General features: G+C 37.1%; 1 protein-coding gene across 1 annotated transcript in view; it reads right to left on the bottom strand.

Annotated features, from left to right (window-relative positions):
• Positions 1-1,361: 1,361 nt before the first annotated feature.
• ube2o (ubiquitin-conjugating enzyme E2O) overlaps positions 1,362-19,990 on the bottom strand; it is a 324,768-nt gene continuing 306,139 nt past the window's right edge. Inside the window, exons 25-37 of the mRNA XM_079840703.1 lie at positions 19,506-19,656; positions 16,829-16,931; positions 16,289-16,619; positions 12,795-12,949; positions 12,467-12,579; positions 12,270-12,392; positions 11,880-11,969; positions 11,520-11,787; positions 7,500-7,970; positions 7,150-7,286; positions 6,799-7,002; positions 6,194-6,251; positions 1,362-4,781 (exon numbers count right to left, since the gene is read on the bottom strand). Of these exons, the coding sequence (XP_079696829.1) occupies positions 4,027-4,781; positions 6,194-6,251; positions 6,799-7,002; positions 7,150-7,286; positions 7,500-7,970; positions 11,520-11,787; positions 11,880-11,969; positions 12,270-12,392; positions 12,467-12,579; positions 12,795-12,949; positions 16,289-16,619; positions 16,829-16,931; positions 19,506-19,656 (2,959 nt within the window). The 3' untranslated portion in view covers positions 1,362-4,026. The remainder of the gene's footprint in view (positions 4,782-6,193; positions 6,252-6,798; positions 7,003-7,149; positions 7,287-7,499; positions 7,971-11,519; positions 11,788-11,879; positions 11,970-12,269; positions 12,393-12,466; positions 12,580-12,794; positions 12,950-16,288; positions 16,620-16,828; positions 16,932-19,505; positions 19,657-19,990) is intronic.

Below are 19,990 nucleotides of genomic sequence, written 5' to 3'. Positions count from 1 at the left end.
CTAGGACTGAGCTCATCTCTGAACTGCGAACCAGCTCGAACCGAACTGGAACCGAACTGGAACCGAACTTGAGCTGAACTCTGCACTGCTTCTGGTCTGAACTGTACAGAACTGTAGACAGAACTGCAGACAGAACCGTACACAGAACTGAACTTTTCGTTCGTGTTCTGAGACTAAACTCAAACATTTGCCCATCCCCTGGATGGGTTCTGGCCAATTAGGCTTCAGGGGTGACTGTGTCTCCACCCCTCCCACAAAATTGGGTTATCTATAGAATTTAGTTTCCTGCTCTTAAGCAGAGAGTAAATTTAGACCTAATTTCTTACTATAAGGACATGATCAATTCTATAAAGATTTCATTCAGCTCATCTGTTGGATTATACCCATACGAACACACCGGTATCAAACACAATGCTTTTTCATCCACTCATTCAATAGTTACATAATTGCATGAATTGTGAGTAATATACATGCCTAATAGTCTAACTAACGTGTATTAGTTGTAAACACACTAACAAGTTATGTCGAAGGCTATTTGAATGAAAGTCCAATAATCAGTTATTTGATGTACTCCATAAGCTAACAGTTTCTGTGAGCTTACTCTGAGTTTTAGCTGTGTCGTGGAGTTCATTTACCGGTCATTGCAAAGACAGAGGTCTGGTTGTTTCTTTGTCTTGTGACAACCACGAGCCCTTTGTCCTCTTTTAACTGAGTTTGGTGGCGAGTCCATAGGAAGTCAGAACTAGTAGCTCTGGGCAGAATCAAGCCCCCATCTCCCTCGTGATGATGATGATTTCCTGGAGCTGAATTGTGCTTTGTTGAAAAGGATGTTAATTTGATCGAATCATTGGAAGATTAACTCATCTATATGTCTGCGTCCATAATTGCTACATCTTGTACCAGTGAATGTTACTAAATTATAGTAAAATACATATGATTGTTGCAAGTTAAGATCAGAATAAATGTATTCATATTAGTCTGACTATGCTAAACAGCATGTTAGGGATAGGGAATAAAGTTGATCGTCTGATAGTAATGAGGAATCCTTTAAAGTTAACTATTGTATCCTAACAATACTACTATTTGTTCAAATTTGATGTCAGAGCAGATTTATTGCTCAACTCCGTTTTTGGAATAGGTGGCCAACTAATTTTCTACTGTGTAAAGTTGTTTATATTGTCTGAATAATCATTTTTTCCCACTGGAAAGTCAAAGCAAAGAGGTAGAATTTATTTTCTTTCTTTTTTTTGGGGAATAAAAGTGTGTTTAAATGCATGTTGTTTGTTCTTCCAATGGATGATCACTTCCTGAAAAAAATAAATGAATACTTAAGTACAAAACAGGATAATTCAAAGTATTTTGCCATGGTTCTGCTTGCAAAGTTTAATTCTTGACTTTTTACATTGTTTAGTGCAACCAAAATAAATTGTTTAAAAAAAATTACAAATGAAGCAAAAAAAATAATAATTACAGCACACTCGGCAATAAACCTCACGCATTCACATGACCACTTAGGACTCACTTTTCTGTTAAATATATAATCCATATGTTATATAGATTTCTAGTCATGACTTCTGTACAGAGGATTCAGGCTACAAATCATGTTTATTAGTTTACCACTGAGGAAATTAACATTGTACAGTCAAGTCTCATGTAGCCATTAAGGCGTAAAGCAACATGTTACATGCTTTGGCTGTTATCTCTCCTCAATAATAATGATTAAATCCATAGCATATTATACACACAGAAAATATTTCCTAGTTTAAAGTTGATGTCTGATTCTCACTTGAAACATAGCTTCACATGTAGGAAATGTACTGAAAACGAATCATGGAGGGCCGAAATGGTGAAAGAGTTAGAGGAAGAGAGCCTTACAGTTTAATCTCTGTTAAATGAGCAAATGTGCATACGAAACAATTTGATAAAGCATTTTTCTCTCCAAATAGCAAAGTGTAATAAGCTACAAATTCAAGAGAAAACAAGTAAAAAATAGATAATTTTATCTAGAACATCTCAAAAATATTTTACTGTCAGCAACTTATGCATGGAAACATGTATGAGAATTTCTTAAAATGGCACAAAGCCATCCACCAGAATTTTTTTTTTTCTTCCAAAAGACTTGAATGCTAACGTGCAGCAGATTAACATCAGCAGTATATTATATCTACAATTCTGCCAATCAGCACAATAGCCAATCTACAGCAAGAAAGTATGCTGCCTAGCGGGAATTGCTCACAACTCCATAAGAAACATGATGTACCTTTCAGAGATAAATGTAATTATGTGCTTTGTGCAAAACTAAGAAAATTACAAGGATGTGTTACATGAAAAACTGCCTGATGACTCCATATCCATAATGCTGTGTGCACTTTTCTCAAGTACTGCATCATAAAGAGGAACAGCACATAAAACAAATCATGTCTGTAAGCTTTGCTTAATTACAGCTGGCCTGATGATGTAAACAAAAGAGTGAGGTTAGAACTGTTAGTTCTGAAACTAGTCTGCTGCCTCCTAGTGGTCTGGAGAACCACAGCACCAGGATTAACAAGAAGCTTCTAAAATCACAGCATCTAAATCATGTCACATAGATACATATGATATCGGGGGGGAAAGGTTGGTTGGTGTATCAAATAAAAAAATTATATAAGCAAACACACAAACCATTTCACAGTTGTTAAAAGAATATGACTTCTTGGATTGTGCTTGTGAAAATAATTAGTAACATTTATGCCTCGCCATCATAACTAGTGTCTTGACTGGGCCTCTTAATAGAAAATTACAATGCGGTAAAAAAAGGGAACCTAGGGTCAAGTTTGAAATCAGTTTTAAGGCAACAATGTTGGACAGAGTTAGGGATGGGAATGGTGGAACTCGTCAGTATTCAAACCAGAGACCTTCATGCAAGCAAAGTTCAAAATGTGTTTTTAAAAAAAAATCTGCCAAACCTCTTCAAGTGATTAGTTGACTCTGGGTTCCTTCTCACATGTATAGAAGGTCCCATAGTTTATTTACAAATGTAAACTGGATTTATGATGTATGCATTTCTGGCAAAGGTGTAAGAAAAGTTGCAAATAATATACTGTACAGCGAACACTAGTTACTAAAGTTGAAAATACTTATGTTGTGCCATGGAGTTTGAGGAAGAGAGAAAGGGGATGTTAGATTCCAGTTTTAAGAGTCAAAGTAGATTAGTGTGTCTTGTTGCTTTTTGTTTTTTTAAATGTAAACTTGACACTCAATTTTCATGATTTCGGTGCAAAACACTAGCAGGAATGATTATGGTCTTTACAGTATAGATGACTGGGCAGTTGTTCAACTGTCTTTTTGGGATTAAAAAGTCACCAACACCTTTAAAAGAATGATGATATTGATCAAGACTGAAAAGCAATGCAATGTTTAAAGCATATATTTGGAAATATGGACCAGAGAGGAAGTCCCGATGGGAAATATAGTTATGAACCAAGGACTTAAAAAAAAAAAAAAACACCCGATTTGAAACTTCATTCTTTCTCCTTTTTTTCTTCAAGCAAACTTCCTTCAACTTGTGCAAATCAATTTGTGATGAGAGTCTGGTGGTAATCCCAAAGTAGCAAAGGAACAACACCTAAGACCAATAGGAGTATCCTTCTAGCACAGTTTATAACCACAAATCTTTAAAAAATATCACAACACAAAAGATTGAGTCATGCCTCAGCATCTCTTAATGTCTCACATTTGTCCATACTTCCCTGAGAAAGCGGTGTGATGGCAGAGTTGTTGTCAGGGAAACAAGATAGAAGCATATGAAATTTCAACAGTTTAATACAAACAAATAATGTGTGCTGCCACCCCATGACCAATGAGAGGCAACAACAAACAAAGCAACTAAAGATGTGCTACAAAGCAATTAACAAAGGCTGCTGGGAACATTTGCAGCCTGATGAGGAGATCCAAGTTCCTGGCCAAGGGTTAAAGGGGAAAAATGCAGCTCTTGGGTTGAATAAACAGGGAGAAAAGAAAAAAGGGAAAAATTACACTGGAGGGCAATTATTTGTTTTCAGGGTATTCAGGAACACCAGCAGCTGTGAGAGCAGCTCGAAACTGCTGCAAAACCACACGCATGCTCTTTACAAAGCCTTTGGAAAGAGGGAAGAGTGGGAATCCAATATCTGGATAGCCACTGCGCTCTGGAAGGAAGCTGCGATAGCTCTTTCTCCGTTTCTTTGGTCTCACAACTGGCTGAGACTCCTGACATGGTTTTACACTTTGAGATGTCACAAAACCCGACACCCCTTCAGAACCTTCCGGTATTTCTGATCCTGCACCACCCACCACTGAGCTATCAGACTCAGAGTTCTGGCTCAGCTCCCGTTGCCCGTCTGAACCAGGAGGTATACTGGGCCCCACTGTGGAAGGACTGAGACCTGAGTCCTCAAGCTCCTCTTCACTTCGCACACCCTGTTTGCTTGGGCTGCTGTGGGCCAGTGCTGAGGGGATCTCCTCCAGAGGTTCTGCATGGAGGCTGCCAACCCCACATCGAGAAGCACGGTCGGTCACTGCCACATCCAAATCTAGCCACGACTCAAGTCGATGGACCAGCCGCCAGCCACTGTAGGCAAAGTGCTCACAGATCTCCTGCTGAAAGACCTCCACAGACTGCAGGAGAAGTTGAGTCATTGACTGTACCATCTTAATGAGTGCCATCTCGTTGTAGCAGCGACTGTTTTCGTAACCCTCTTGAAGTCCTCGGTCACTGTCAAAGCCAGCCTCATTATAGTAGGGCTCGTTGACCAGGATCAGACCTGAAGGGGTGGAGACAATATTTACATAGTGCAAGAGAGAAATGAAGAGCACTTCTAATTAGGGATGAGCGAGTACAGCATTATCTGTATCTGTATCTGTTAACCATATGAATTATCTGTATCTGTATCTGTACTCGGACTGGGCGGGGCCTAACCCGGAAGTGGGTGGGATTTAACCCAGAAGTGGTCCAGTTGTCTTGAAATGGGTGGGGCTTTAACCGGTATATTATTTTTAATCATGCAATTGATATGGGTTGATCAGAAATTGTTATATTTATTGCTGATTAGAAAACTATTTACATGACAGCATCAGCATTGAGCTTCAGATCAATGGTTTTGATCACGATAACAAACGAAGAGAGAGAGAGTATATGTGTGTGTAGCTAATTAATTTGTAATATTATAGTTTTATACCCCTAATTCCTTTATTTTTTATGAAATACAGCAAGAAAGTGTCAGACAGTGCGTGAAGTCAAAAAATTGGTTAGAGCCAGCAGACGGTTAAAAAAAAAACCCTCTGATGACCGGCAGAGAGAGGGGGAGAGAGTGAGTGTGTGTGTGTGTGTGTAGCTAATTAATTTGTAATATAGTTTTTATACCACTACTTCCTTTATTTTTTGCGTGAAGTCAAAAAACTGGTTCGAGCCAGCAGACGGTTAAAAAAAGAAAAAAAAAATCTCCGTCAGAGACGCAACGCGAGTCGCATTCTACCAAGCACCACGTCTGAACAAACCCCACTTTTACCAGAACTCTACTGGTTAATAAGTAAGTACTACAAACAAACCGAAATAAAAAAACAAACCTGAAGCTGAAGAAACCCTAAACGTTAACGGAAAAGACCCGCAAACCTGAGTGACTGAGAGAGAGAAAGAGAGCTGTTCTGTGTGTGTGTGTGTGTGAGTGAGCAGAGCGGGACACAGCAAATCTGTATGTGTAGGGGAGGGGCGCTGTGACTCGCCTATAACAGGACGCAGACACAGTCAGCTACCCAATGAGGATTTTTATTCAATCCGAGCACAGATATTGACACGTTTTACTCGTATAATACTCGTACTCGGCAAAAGTGCTTTATCCGTACCGGATACTCGTTTCAGCCGAGTATCCGGCTCAACTCTACTTCTAATGAAATCATACATTTAAAATTACATTTCATAATTTAGTTTTAAATAAACCATTTCCAAAGCTTGACCCTCCAAAAAGGATACTTAATTTTCATATTTGGGTGAACTATTCCTTTATGTTATCATTTACTCAACCTTGTGTCATCTCAAACATGTATGACTTCTTCAAAATATCTTCTTGACTATTCCAAAGATTAAATAATGTTGGAAACCAAACCATTTTGGACACAATTGTATGGACCAATTTCTCAAAAAATCTTTACTTGTACACTATATTAGTTTTGAATTAACCTTGTATGGAGATAAGCACTTGCAGTAGACTGGATTTGCTGGTCCACCTTTCAGTACCCTGTGAAAGGAAACATTACAAAAATCACACGTCAGCAATGACCAATAATCATACACGTAAGCATTGACCAATAATCATACAATGCAATTAAGGGCATCAAGGATTTTGTGATTATTAATTGGATTCATGAAAAGCCCAGTTTGGCTTAAAGAGGTCAATAAAATAATTAATTTATCTTTTAAAGTAAAAGAGTTTAATGTCATGCATGTACATGGATTTTCAGAACTTTTTTTTTTTTTTTAAACAATACAAAGGAAAACTATTACTAATTTTACCAAATTTCCTAAAGTTTCTACTAATGCTACATAAAAATGTTTGTCACTCATAACGTTATTCATAGTCTTGCAGGTACAAAAGCAAAAAATGGGCCATTTCATTAATTAATGTAAAACTAATTAATTTGGGATACGACCCCCTGAAAGGACAAATATTTTATTCATCCAACATAGTAACAAAGAAGAATGACCAAAGGGGGTGCAGAGAGGTGGCTAGTCCAAAATCAGAAATATCTCAGTCAGAAATTAGAACAGAAAGTAGGTCAGCTCACCTTTCCAATCCAGGTGCCAAGAAGACTGACACAAACCTTCCCGTTGTCATAGAGGTTGGGGTTAAGTCGCCCACTGCACTGTGACAGGTAACGGAAGAGAGGAGGAACAGCAGGATAGATATTAGGAAGTTGGATATCAAAGAGGAAGAGTCCATCCTCGTAGGGAGTGCGGTTAGGGCCCTTAATGAGAGCTGAGAAAAGGTCCTGAAGAAAACAACAGGAAAGGTTAATTGAAAAAAAGGGGAGCTTTAGATGGAATTTTGATAATCATTTTCCATACTTTGTAAAATAAAACTAAAAGCAACAACCAAAATAAATTTCATAAATATGTTGTGTGCAAGGCAGATTTACCATTCTGTCCTCAAAAGTCTTCACCATGATGCCATCAGGCAGAGAGGTGGCCAGCAGGGCCATTTCTTTCCTTACAGTGCTAAAGAACTTCTTTGCCTCTGCTGGCTGGAATTCCATTTTTTTAAAAGAGTGGGTGTCTATGGCATAAAAGAGGGGACATTTTTAGATCTAGAATGAAACTCAGACAATGTGCTGTATGAAATTGCTGTAATGATTTTTGTTCAAGAAGATACCACTTAAATGACAATTTCAATTACAAATAATTATCTATTGTTCATATAAGGAGGCACTTTCATGAAAATATGCAGGAGCAAGTCAATTATTCTGTTATTTTTGTTTATTAAATGTACCTGGTGCCCATTCTAAAACCGAAAACACTTCCCCTTTAGCACTGGTGAAGGTGACACCTGGTTTGCCTCCACTCTGCTGGCACAAAACTGGTGTGTCACTAGGCCACTCAGAACGGACAGGTGTCTGTGGTTCAGCTAGCACTGGCGCCATCACTCTCTCCTCCTCTATAGCAGCCTCCATTTTATCTTCTTCTACAATGGCCACATTGTCTAGAGTCTTTTTCAGGTTCTCCTGAAGTTTCTTAATATCATCCAGAAAGCGTTTTTCTTTCGTGGGTTTGGCATCAGCAGGGGTTGTTGCAGCAGTTGCGACTGATGGTTCGGCAGTGGGTGAAGTCGGTGATCCGGTCCAGAGCTGCTCAACAGTCATGTTCTTTAAACTTTCTAAAATCTTTAGGGCTTCTTTAAGCTCACGAAATCCCCGTGGTGGAGTCTCTTTACTGGGCTTCTCTTCAGGTGCAGCCACTCCACCTCCACATATGCAAGGAAAAATAATTAGTCTTTAGGAGAAAACACCAATTGCAACATCAAAGACAGACAACACTGAAAAGTGGGACTGATACAAGGGGCCCAGAGCTGTTGAGGGAAGGGGTTGGACCACACAATAAACGTTACAAGAAAACCTAGTGATGCCACTGATGTTATTACATATCCATGAAAATAAATAAACTCTTAATTATGACAATTCTATGAATATTTTAACATGTTAATGGATATAACAAAGTTAATGGTGGAGTAGACCTGCTACGCATGTTGCTGCAGATAAAGTATGGACTTGCTATTGCCAAAAGATACACAGGCGCTGCTGGGAGCATGCAAGATAAGGTGCTGCTGCATGAATAGACATACATACATCCTGTAGCAGATCTTGACAGGTGGAGCTAGGGAAGGTGAAGGGTTTCAGAGGAACTCCGATAGTGCACTGCAAGACCAGCTTACAGCGAACAGGGAACCAGACTATTTAAATGTTGAGCAAGCAATCTCATTGGCTGCAGAATCTTAAGAGGCCAATCAGCTTGTGCCATGTAGTATATTATGCAATTGCCAGCAGATTGCATGTAAAGGACCTATAAGCCTGTGCCATCTAGAGTTGAGTGTAAAGTGCATATCTCAGGAACTTTATACCCACAAAAAAAAAAAAAAACACCTGAGGCAGTGTTAATTTCGTTGACGAATAATTTGTCATAATTTTCGTCAACAACCTTTTTTCACTGACGAAAACGAGACGATAACTAAATAAAAACTAGTCTTGGATGACAAAAACTATGACGTCAACAAATAAAAACGAGACGAAAATGTTAGGGAGGGACGATTTAGGGAAGAGATCCAGTCAGAACTGATATCCTGTGTAACAGATGTGCACATTTGATTTGAACTAACCGCTGGAAAACACTGCACTGTTGCACTTCTACAGGCTCATCCCCAATACAGCGCTCCAGAGCGGCTCACAATCAATGAATAGCGCACATTTATGCCAGGCAATTGTTTATGAACTAATGCTGATGAATAATGACAATGTTTACTTTACCATGTTTATATAGTAATATGTTTTACATGGTTGTAACAATGCCTATTTTATCTCCTGAACTTGAATGAGCTCCTGCAACTGCAATAGTAAGGCGCAGACATAGTCAATGTGTATTCGAGCTTTTTTATAATTAAAAGTCACGCATTATATATTTGTTTTTGCTTACACAATAAACTGTATTTAATTTAATTACCATTTAATTCATATTCAGGAGGAAAGACCAGTATTTGACACATATTCAATAAAGTATCAGGGTTATAATAGTTCACTGAAACCATAAAAAAAAAAATCTTCATTACTTGAAATTAAATAAATGTTAACTAAAATTAAAGAATAAATAAACAAACTTATTTGAAGCTTTATTAGCTTAACCTGATATGGCATACTAACTAAAACAGAAATACAAATTTATAAAAAACTATATAGATGTTTTTAAAAAACAAAAAAAATACACGAAAGAGAGCTCAATTCACTTTTTTGTTTATGTCAAAAACAAAATGATGTCAAAATGTCAGTTCAAGTGACACTCGGTTATGTAATGCTTAAATGCTTATTAATGTATTACAATTGAACTAAACTCATTAGATTTTAGGAGACTAAATCTACTGTAGATTTATTTAGTCGACTAAAATCTTATGATATTTAGTCGACTAAAACTAGACTAAAACTAAAAACAATTCAGGTGACTAAAATATGACAAACTAAATGGCATTTTAGTCAAAAGAATATGACTAAAACTAAATCAAAATTAACACTGACCTGAGGTATTGTTTGCAGTGCACTTCAGCACAAACATACAGGGATTGAACGATTACTGGTTTCACGATAAACCACGGTAAAATGTACTGAGAGTTAGTAATATCGTTTAAAATTTAATTATCATTAAAATCGCGTGTGATTATCACGATTTTGAAAACTTGCGGTAAATCCTGTCCAACCACAGTCTGGTGCAGGCACGGCACGCAATGTTTTTTTAATGAGAAGAAATGGCAGAAGGCAGTGTCAGCACCGGGAGATTTTCCAGCCTTCTAAAAGGACCAAATCTGAGGTGTGGTCATATTTTGGCTTTTTACAAAAGTCCTGAGGGAAACTTAATCTTAGATGGTCACCCTGTCTGTAGAACATGCAAGAAGAAAGTCTCTGTAATAGGTGAAACGCTTCAAATCTGCGAACGCAAGGCAAATGGACTTTGACCTCAATACCAAAACTACGTCTGGGAAATAATAACGTGAAGCTTGAGCCAAAGATGAACGAACAAGTTCAGACAAGACTAGGGTGACATTTAAGATATAATAATCAGGGCTTGACATTAACATCCGCCAACCCGCCATTTGCAGGTGTATTTCGGCTGTGCCATGTAACAGTCCCTCCCACTAGCCACTTTGGCGGTTGAACTTATTATAGTCTTCTCAAAAGCCATCGGTTATAATCGCATTGTGCATTATAACCAAATCACACGTGTTTCTATTGAATTTATGAATGCAATGTGTAATAATCAGAGCTGTTCAGATTAGCCACAGTTTTGTTCAGAGCGCGCTCTCACTCACTGAAATCTGCACTCAAAGCAGAGATGAACGTGCGATGTACGTAGGAGATTCATTCATCATACAGTGGTTGACTGTTTTTGTTCCATTTCAGTAGCGAAAATAGTTTCAAACAAACACAGCAGAACCATAGCGCATCTGATTTGACGAAGTTGGCTTGACGTTCGATATTCGAGAATTTAGGGACCATCTCTAAAGATATATACAACATTGATATACACGTTTCTAATTTAAATTGCATATGAAGAGAATGACTTACAGTCATAAAACTGACTGTAAAGTGTTCATCTAGGTGTCAGGTATGATGCACACTTTTGGATTTTTGATATTTAATCAAATAAACTGTCAAATCATATGAAAATATGGATATGCATTATTTCACTAGGATACTGTTTGGGCTCATAAACAAAATATGCTAGAGTTAAATGCCTCATAGCTGATAGAACACTGATGAGAATATTGCTTGAGAATATATTTACAGAGATTATATTTGAGATTATATTTACACCAAATTATTATTATTATTTTTTTTTTTTTCAGACAAGCAACTGTTAGTGTTTCTCTGTCTAGATTAAGGAGCTTTACACATAACATTATCAGAGCTAAATAGGCCTATTTGATGACCTGTCATGGTATACATTTCATGTAGACTTGATTTGGGTGTGTTACATATAACCAACAACAACATTTGTTTTCACTGTGTGCATCTGTTCTTTTTGAACACTTTTATCTCATTTGAACAAAACCACGATAATTTGTCACTATAATCGTGATGTGAAATTTCCATACCGTTTCATCCCTACAAACATATATACTCCCTACAGTCTGGAATCTCACTTAAGATGGCGAAATACTCCATTTGTGTATCTATTCTTCTCTAGTAAAATATTGTGAATGGACCAAAGTGAACATTTTATCTGATACTTAATAATTCTGCAATATAATTACCTCCAGGAAGTTCAGATGTGGAGACTGCTCCTGGGTCTGTAGTCGTGGAGGCATGCACGCCATGAGTTTTGCCATCAGCAGTGGCACCCGTATTGGGGGAGGAGACTGGGATGGTTTTCCCACCACCTGGTTCCTCTTCCCCTTGTCCATTATCGGTCTCCCAGCTATCACTCTCATCTTCCCATTCTTCAGATGAGGCACCACTACTGCTACCCTCTGCAGAGTCATAATATGTTTCTTCGATCTCAGACTCAACATTATACAAGTGCTAGGAGAGAAAGAATAAAAGAGTGCAAGTGTGCAGTAGCAAATTTTTTTTCATCAGTTTAAAATTGAATGGCTCAATAGACTGGTGCATACCTGTGGCAGGACAATAGTCTTTGAATTATCAGCCCACACAACCTCCACTTTACTGCTCAGATCCACCCTGCACACTTGGCCAACAGATCTCTACATAGACAGTTGAGGCAAGGCATAGAACATATGGAGAAAATTACAAAAATTGCTAACAACAAGGGAGAACTAAATCAAACTACCTTATAAAGAGTCAAGACATTTTGTCCACTTATGTCAAATAATAAAAAAAGTTTTACATTACAAAAAAAATTACTAGGGGCATTGAATAACAAAAACTATACTATGGGAAGTTACATTTTAAACGAGAGAATCAGACTCCATATTTAAAGCACACTGATAATGTGGTAAGCCTGGAAAAGTTTTCACATTTTCTGTGCAAAATTATGTTTGTACCTCATTTTCACAGTCCTCTATGTCTGAGTTGCCAATCCTTATGACAATATCCGTTGTGTGAAAGTGGAAATCTGGATGATCAGCAATGTCATAAACACTAACGTCCTCCTCCTCCCCAATCACCTACATATACAAGATTAATTTGTTAACCAATATGAAAATAGACAAACACCTCTTAATAACAAAATAAAAAATACCTCAACATCATCATCTGCAGCATTGAGTTTGACCCACTTGACTACACAGGTTCGGGCCTTATGGTCACCTGACTGAATCACCCCATAGACACCTGGATCATGAAGAGCCTGGGCTACAGGAGGCACAATCAAAGAGTTTATTTCAAGTGAGTAAAAAGCAAGATTTAATCACTTCTTGTACCTAAATATCTATTTGCTAAGTCAATTGTAAATCAACCTAATATAAGGACTTTACTGATACATAAGTGTGCTCCACTAAACAAGGGCAAGAAACAAGCAAATCAAGAGCCATATTGAAAATGACAACTGTGTTATAAAAAGAACATACGTCGTTTGTCTACAACATAGTCTCCCGGGCAGAACTCATGGTTGTCCAGGTGCTGGATAGGGATCAAGTCATTGGAGCGGATCCCTGTCTCTAATCTACCATCCTTCCACATCACATCTGCAGAGGTTACAGTGGAGACAACCTCAACTGCCACCCTACACACAAACAGACATACCATTTTATGAGTCTATTCTAATTGAAGTCTTATTCAATTTGACAGAAATATGTTCTACTTAAAGTCTTTCTCTGAAGTGGTCATGTTATAATATCTGATCATCTGATTAACGGATTGTGTTGCACATTTCAACAAAGATTGTTTCATGAACCTGTCACAACACAATTCAGATTTTGCAACTTCAAATGTAAACAATTCAATGTAAATCTAAATATCAGAGCTCAATCTTTGTGCATGAATTGAGTTTTGGATTTAATGGTTTTGGTCATGTTGTAATCGTCATGCGTCACGTCATTGTCAACATGTCCGTAAAATCAAACCTGCATGTGATGTTAGTGTAACATAAACAGGATTAGGTTAATGGCTTCACTGCAAATCCGTCCCAGAGGCCAGATGAATTTTGATGCAAAATATGTTTTTTCAATGTTTAATGAGGCGCAAGTCTTAAAATATTATTTTGGTGTTAAATATAAACAATTAACATGGATGGCATATGATGTCTTTAATATTACTATTACAAAAGCAGTGTTATTTGTAGTATTTTTTGTTATTATGTTCTGTATTTTGCACTTTTCCAGTGAGCTGGAAAGAAATTACATAGAAACAATATATGCACATCAAGAACATTTTCAACAGGACAGAGACATTGAAAAAAACAGCTATGTTTTGCCAGAGTGCATTGAAGCCACTAACGTAATCTCCTCAGCCATCTCCATACTTTGAAAGAACGGAATACAGAGCTCAACCAGGTAAGGTTTCATTATACTGTCCCTAGTCTTTCTGCATGGACATCAAAATGCTATTTTGACTTTGTTGCATCCATAGGATCACAAAACAACAATCAAAATGGATGGAAATCTTAATTTAGGAGAAATCATAATTTTAACAAATTTGGTTGCAATTCAACTTAAATGATTTGAGTATAATGACAAATCAGTCCTTCAGTCCTAACTGAGTTTAACACATAGGCCCATATTAATAAGCATCAGGAGATTATAAAGTCCAGGAAACAATTGACAAAACATTTGAACACTGAATGCCTACAGTGTTCAACATTAATTGCACATTAATTACTATGTTTATTACCTAAAGTAAATAATTTGCCGTTCAGTCACTGGGTCAGATGTTAATGCATTAACTACTCCAAGGGAGCGACTATTAGACAGAGTTTACTTGTTACTCGTTTTGACTAAAATCATTAAAAAGACATGGCTAGTAATACGAGTTCTGGCTGCTTCAGTTGTATGCATTCAGTGTTCAAATGTTTTTCAATGGTTTCCTGGACTTTATAATCTCCTGATGCTTATTAATATGGGCCTATGTGTGAAGTATTATGTGTGCTGGCTGCTTCAATTGTAGGCATTCAGTGTTCAAATGTTTTTTCAAATGTTTCCTGGACTTTATAATCTCCTGATGCTTATTAATATGGGCCTATGTGTTAAACTCAGTTAGGACTGAAGGATATCCAGGGTTTTTCCTGGGTCAAAAATGGTCTTCGGTGGTGGCTGACAGACATGGTCATCCATACACACGCGCACGCACGCACAGTAAAAAAGTACCCTACCCACGTGATCTGCAAGCGCAATACTGACAATACATTTAAATAAATTCAAAGAAAGTTTGTAACTTTTGCTTATCTTATTTTGATCCCACATGAAAAAATACTATAGTATATTATAGTAAAATTACTCTAGTAAATACTATAGTGTTTTTGAACCGTACTATAGTAAATATAGCTACTACAGTAAATAAACAAAGTGTAGTAAATACTACAATTTACTGTAGTATCTTTACTAAAGTATGGTTCAAAAACACTATAGTAATTTTACTATAATATACTATAGTATTTTTTCATGTGGGATACCTTGATGTTTGTTTTTTTGTTCCTTATTTTTACACTATTTACTGATAATTGTTTTGGTATATAATCATATCAATATTAAAAAGTAGTATTTAGAAAATGAACAAATAGCCATATACAATTTCATAAAATTATCAGCTAGCTAACAACAACTTTGTTCTGGGTTCACCTCACTCCAGTCTAAACTAAGTGATTTATAGGCTATTTATGTTACTACACATTATTAACATAAATAAGCTGAAAGACTGTGGATAATTAAAACTAACTCTAATGGTGCGTTCACACCGGACGCGATTTGCGCGAGTGATTTACATGTTAAGTCAATGCAGAGACGCGAAATGGCATTCTGCGGCGCGATTCGCGCGAGTAAACTCAAAATGTACACGCGTCCACCTTCGCGCGAATCGCGTCCGGTGTGAACGCCACATTACAGCCTCTTGCTAAATTGGGTAAGCACACTTGTGTTCTCATTTCAGGTGTTCTGAGTAAATTTAAACGGATTTGTTAGTTCAGTGTTGGACGGATCAGTTCTTCTAACCAGCCGTTAAAATGACTCCATTTAAAGGAGTCATCAGGTGGTGAATCGGACATTAGCAGACGCGTTGTGTGCGAATCCCGTCTGTTAGAACATCGCGAAAGATTTGTCAACACACAGAAAACACTTCAGAACTGGACACGATTTGTTTCCCGTTTATTGAAAGTATGGTTTATGTCAGCTGGCCAGAGAATCAGTCAATGTTTTTTGAGCGCATTTCACACCCAGCGGTAATGAAAGGAAAACATCGTCTGATAGCGCCACGTGCAACATGGATTCGGTCTTCCGACCTTTTGATTTTGATTAACGTAATATGTGAAATATTAGAAAGCAAGAATGCTTATTTTGAAGACAGAGCGTGCGAGGGGTGGAGGAGCTCTGATCGTTCTGTCACTCAGTTACAAGCGCAGCATCTATTCTACATCATTCATAAATCACAATAACTCATCAAATAAAGTTTTGGCGGGACAAAAACTTGTTTTGGCGGCCGGCCGCCAAAAAATTTTCAATGTAGGAAAAACCCTGATATCAAGGGTGAACATGACCACATGTATAAAAAAATTATAAAAAAGTTTTACATAAAAAAATTACTACGCGCATTGAATAACAAAAAAATACTATAGGAAGTTACATTTTAAACAAGAGAATCAGACTCCATATTAAATGCACACTGACAATGTGATAAGACTGGAAATGTTTTCACATTTTCAGTGCAAAATTATGTTTGTACCTCATTTTCACAGTCCTCTGTGTCGGAGTTGCCAATCCTTATGACAATATGGTCATGTTCAACACATTTTCTTGTTCCAGAAATTACAGTGGCTGTAGCATTTCTAATTGCACTATGATTTACAACATTTAGCTGGCATGATCATTTCTGAACTCACAAATCAAAAACAATTTTTTTTATTGATTCATTTCACCTGTCTCCTGGTTTAAACTCGCGTGAAAACTTTGTCCTCTTCTTCTTGTGTTTTCTCTTTAGATTACGGATAGAGAGAGGGATGCTCTTTTTTCGGGTTGGGCCACTCTGCAATGAGGCTGTAGAGCTGGCAGAGGAAGTGACAGAGCTGGTATCATCTGTATCATCCCCTGGCTCCTCTTCGGACTCTTGGTCCCCCAAATGGTCCCATTGTCCCCGAAGAGCATCCAATGGTGGCTCTTTTCCATCCTGGCATGGAACAGGACCATTGTTGGGGTAGCATGAGACAGAATTCTCATCAGAACCATCCTGTTCCACTGATCTCTTTTCACCTGGACCATGAGACATGGTATAAAATATCAGACAATCTCTAAGCATCTAAAACAAAGTGAAAGATTAAAGATAGGTCCAAACAAAAAAAGTATCACGTAATCAGTTACATATTTAAATAGCACATTGAAGCAACAATTACATGGACCATGCTGACTATTGACAATTTATTTCAGTTTGTGGTTTAAAAGTGAATACAACAGTGCAGTACCTTCAATGCTGTCCGTTTTCTCTGTTGATTGTGAATTGTTACTGTGTGTGTCTGTATTTTCCGTAATTTTCTTTCCCACTTCCTTTCTAAACATTCGTTTTAACTGAAAAAAATTAACCAAATGATCAAAAAGCAAGAAAAAGGAATTACAATAGCCAAAATATTTATTTCCATTTAGTAAAAAATATTTAAATACTAGTCAGGATATTTCGACTAACTTACCAAACTATTAGAGCTGTCAAGATTCCTTGATTAAATTAGAGTACTAGATTTAAAAAAATAAAAAATACACAATTGCAATTTGCCTGTGTCGATTAACTGGCAAAACAATTAACTGGCACTTTATTTACATGTGTGTAGGTTATGAGTTTCTTCTGTCTCAGAGCGGCTCCGTTCTCAGTAAATGCTGCTACAAACAAACTCCCAATAACGTGCATTTAAGAACTGACACACTTTGTGTTTCATGCCAAGTGCTGCTCTATTATCATTTAAATGCATGGAGCAGCAGCTCGATGAACAAATTTCATCTCTTCATATTATTTAGGTTGCTTATAACGTTCATCTGGGTACGCAACGTGCACCATTCCACCAGATTTTTTATGTAAATTATTTATAAATCTAAGCCAAGTAGCCAACACAGAAAAATACATCAATGTTTTAAATATGCCAACTGTTGTTTATTGCGATAAAAAAAAAAAAGTAAACCCTCACTCTGTGTGCAAGTTTTGATGTCCACGTGTTTTTGTTCAAGAAATTACAGTGGCTGTAGCATTTCTATTGATAAGAAGTGGCCAAATATTAAATATTAAGAGGACTTTAAATGTTGTTTGGTCAATCGCCAGGCCGTTGGCACCCTCTGCAGGCATTTGTTATAATACGCAATTGACATAAAATGATTATGTTTATATCATGAATATTACACATAAACCCCTGGTTTCAAGGCCTAAAATGCATGTTTGAGCTGTTTTAACTGAAAGCAACTAGGTGTCTGCTGAAACATTCTAGGTGTATATGACTTTCTTCTTTCTGATGAACACAATCTTAGTTATATTAATAAATAGCCTGATGTTTCCAAGCTTTATAAATGGCAATGAATGGGGCTCACAAGTTTGAAGCTCCAAAAAAAGTGCATCCATCATAAACGTACTCAACACGGCTCCAGGGAGTTAATAAAGGCCTTCTAAAGTGAAGCAATGTGTAATTTTACAGGCCTGAATTAAAGCTACTAAAGTTGTTCTTGTCAATATTTTTGTTAGATTAATATTAACAAAATAAAAGAGGAGCTGCAAATCTATGCAGATCAGACACTTCCTAAACCACAGATCAAGTGATTCAACATAATTTTTTGCCTTGTCCATTTACATTTACTTAAGACATAACATTTACATTACTAACTTGCCAGGATGGTTATTTTGACCAATAAGTGCATTTTTGAGCAATGGACCCATTTTCACAGACTGTGATGACATGTTTTAACAGTAATCAGTAGGGCTGGGTATTGACACAAATTTCACGATTCGATTTCCATTCACAAGCTTTTGATTCAATTCAATATCGATTATTGTGGATATATACAGTACATGGCAAATTTTCTTAAAAATTCTTAACTACTGCTGTAAACTATACATGGTAGTCAGTTGGTACATTACTATAATATTGAAAGTTAACCTTAACTGATTTAAATACAAACATGAATTACACTCAATGTTTTTTTTTTTATAAAAGTTATTTTACTAACTTTACAATTACATAATCATATTTCTACTCCAATTAGTTTTTTTAAATAAACATTTAAATGGTGGCAATCATAAAAACTTGGCTGATTTATTAAAACATGCATTAATAATTAAGAACCATGGTTGAAACACTGATTGAGTAGTTATACATGTGACGTAATAAGGATTTTAGTCTTCATTTTTGATTTTTATCTTTTAACATACCTTCAGAGTCAGACGTTCCTTAAAGTTAATTTTACGCTGTAACTGGTATTAAAGGGAGATGATCAGTTCATGTGCGCTCCGTGCTGCTTCTCTTGAGCTGAGCTGTCACAACACATTAAACAGCGCCAAAACGGTATTTATTTATATTAATTTCGTAATAAAATGGACGCAATTTGAAATCTGAGACTTTGAATCTTATCAAAAGTAGCAAAGCACAAAGATTATGGTGATTGATTTGGATAGGAGGGGCTCTACAAAGTTACGTTCATTCATCGACTGCAAACAGGATAAACTAATCGATTCCAGCCCTAGTAATCAGCATCATAAATCGTACATTGCATCAGCATTTTTCTCTCTTCTGACTGCCATTATCAATCTCTCTCTATTTTGTTCTTCTTTTTGAAAATTGTGAAAACACTATTGTGGAGTTTTTCTTTTGCTATTTGAGCAAATTGGAACACAAAAAAATATATTTAATGCAGTCTCTAATTCACCGCTATAGAAGTTTAACCAACTACGGCAACTTCCGGTTCTGAGAAACCCGGAAATGTGAAAAGGGTCAATCGCCACCTCTAAACCATTTTAGTAATAGACTAAGGAGGTACTCTGTACTACCGATACTGTAGAATCAAGTAAGTGAAGCAGTACTGATACTCACACCTATACTCAGAAGAACTTCTAACAACAAAGAATCAGCTTTTCAAAAACCATCCCTGATATGGTCAAATCATTCATACCTTTCGAACAACAGGGTCCTCAGGGTGAGCATGTGCCCCCTCTGGCCCCTCACAAGTGATCCGTGTGGTTTCACTCTTGGCGGGAAAAACATATAGGGCTCTCTCTCCAAGTTGCCTTTGAGTATGATCAAAGTATCCCAGTCGCTTCACCCTAAACATTAGAGATAATCAAGAGAAAAATATTTAATTGAACAATTGTAACATGGATTAGTAAGCCTAGAAAAATAAGTTGCAAGAGAGTAGGGATATGACAGTGAGGAAATTATTCCACCAGTTAATCGACGTCTGACAACACCGGAAATCACTGGGGGGATGGGGGTGGGGGCGGGGGTTGTGTACATTGGAGTTTTTCCCTCTTTTCCACCTTCCTTTTAAATCACTTATGAATGCATGTGTGGACATGCGCATTTTACTTTCGCTTAATTAGCTGCAATTCGGGGGCGGCAATTGCTTGAATGGTGGATTCATTATTATTCTTAAAGACA

The sequence above is a fragment of the Gobio gobio genome (genome assembly GCF_949357685.1).
Source record: "Gobio gobio genome assembly, chromosome: 17".
Taxonomy (NCBI): Eukaryota; Metazoa; Chordata; class Actinopteri; order Cypriniformes; family Gobionidae; genus Gobio; species Gobio gobio.
The sequence above is the reverse complement of the archived record's forward strand: the minus strand, read 5'-3'. Positions and strand labels throughout refer to the sequence as shown.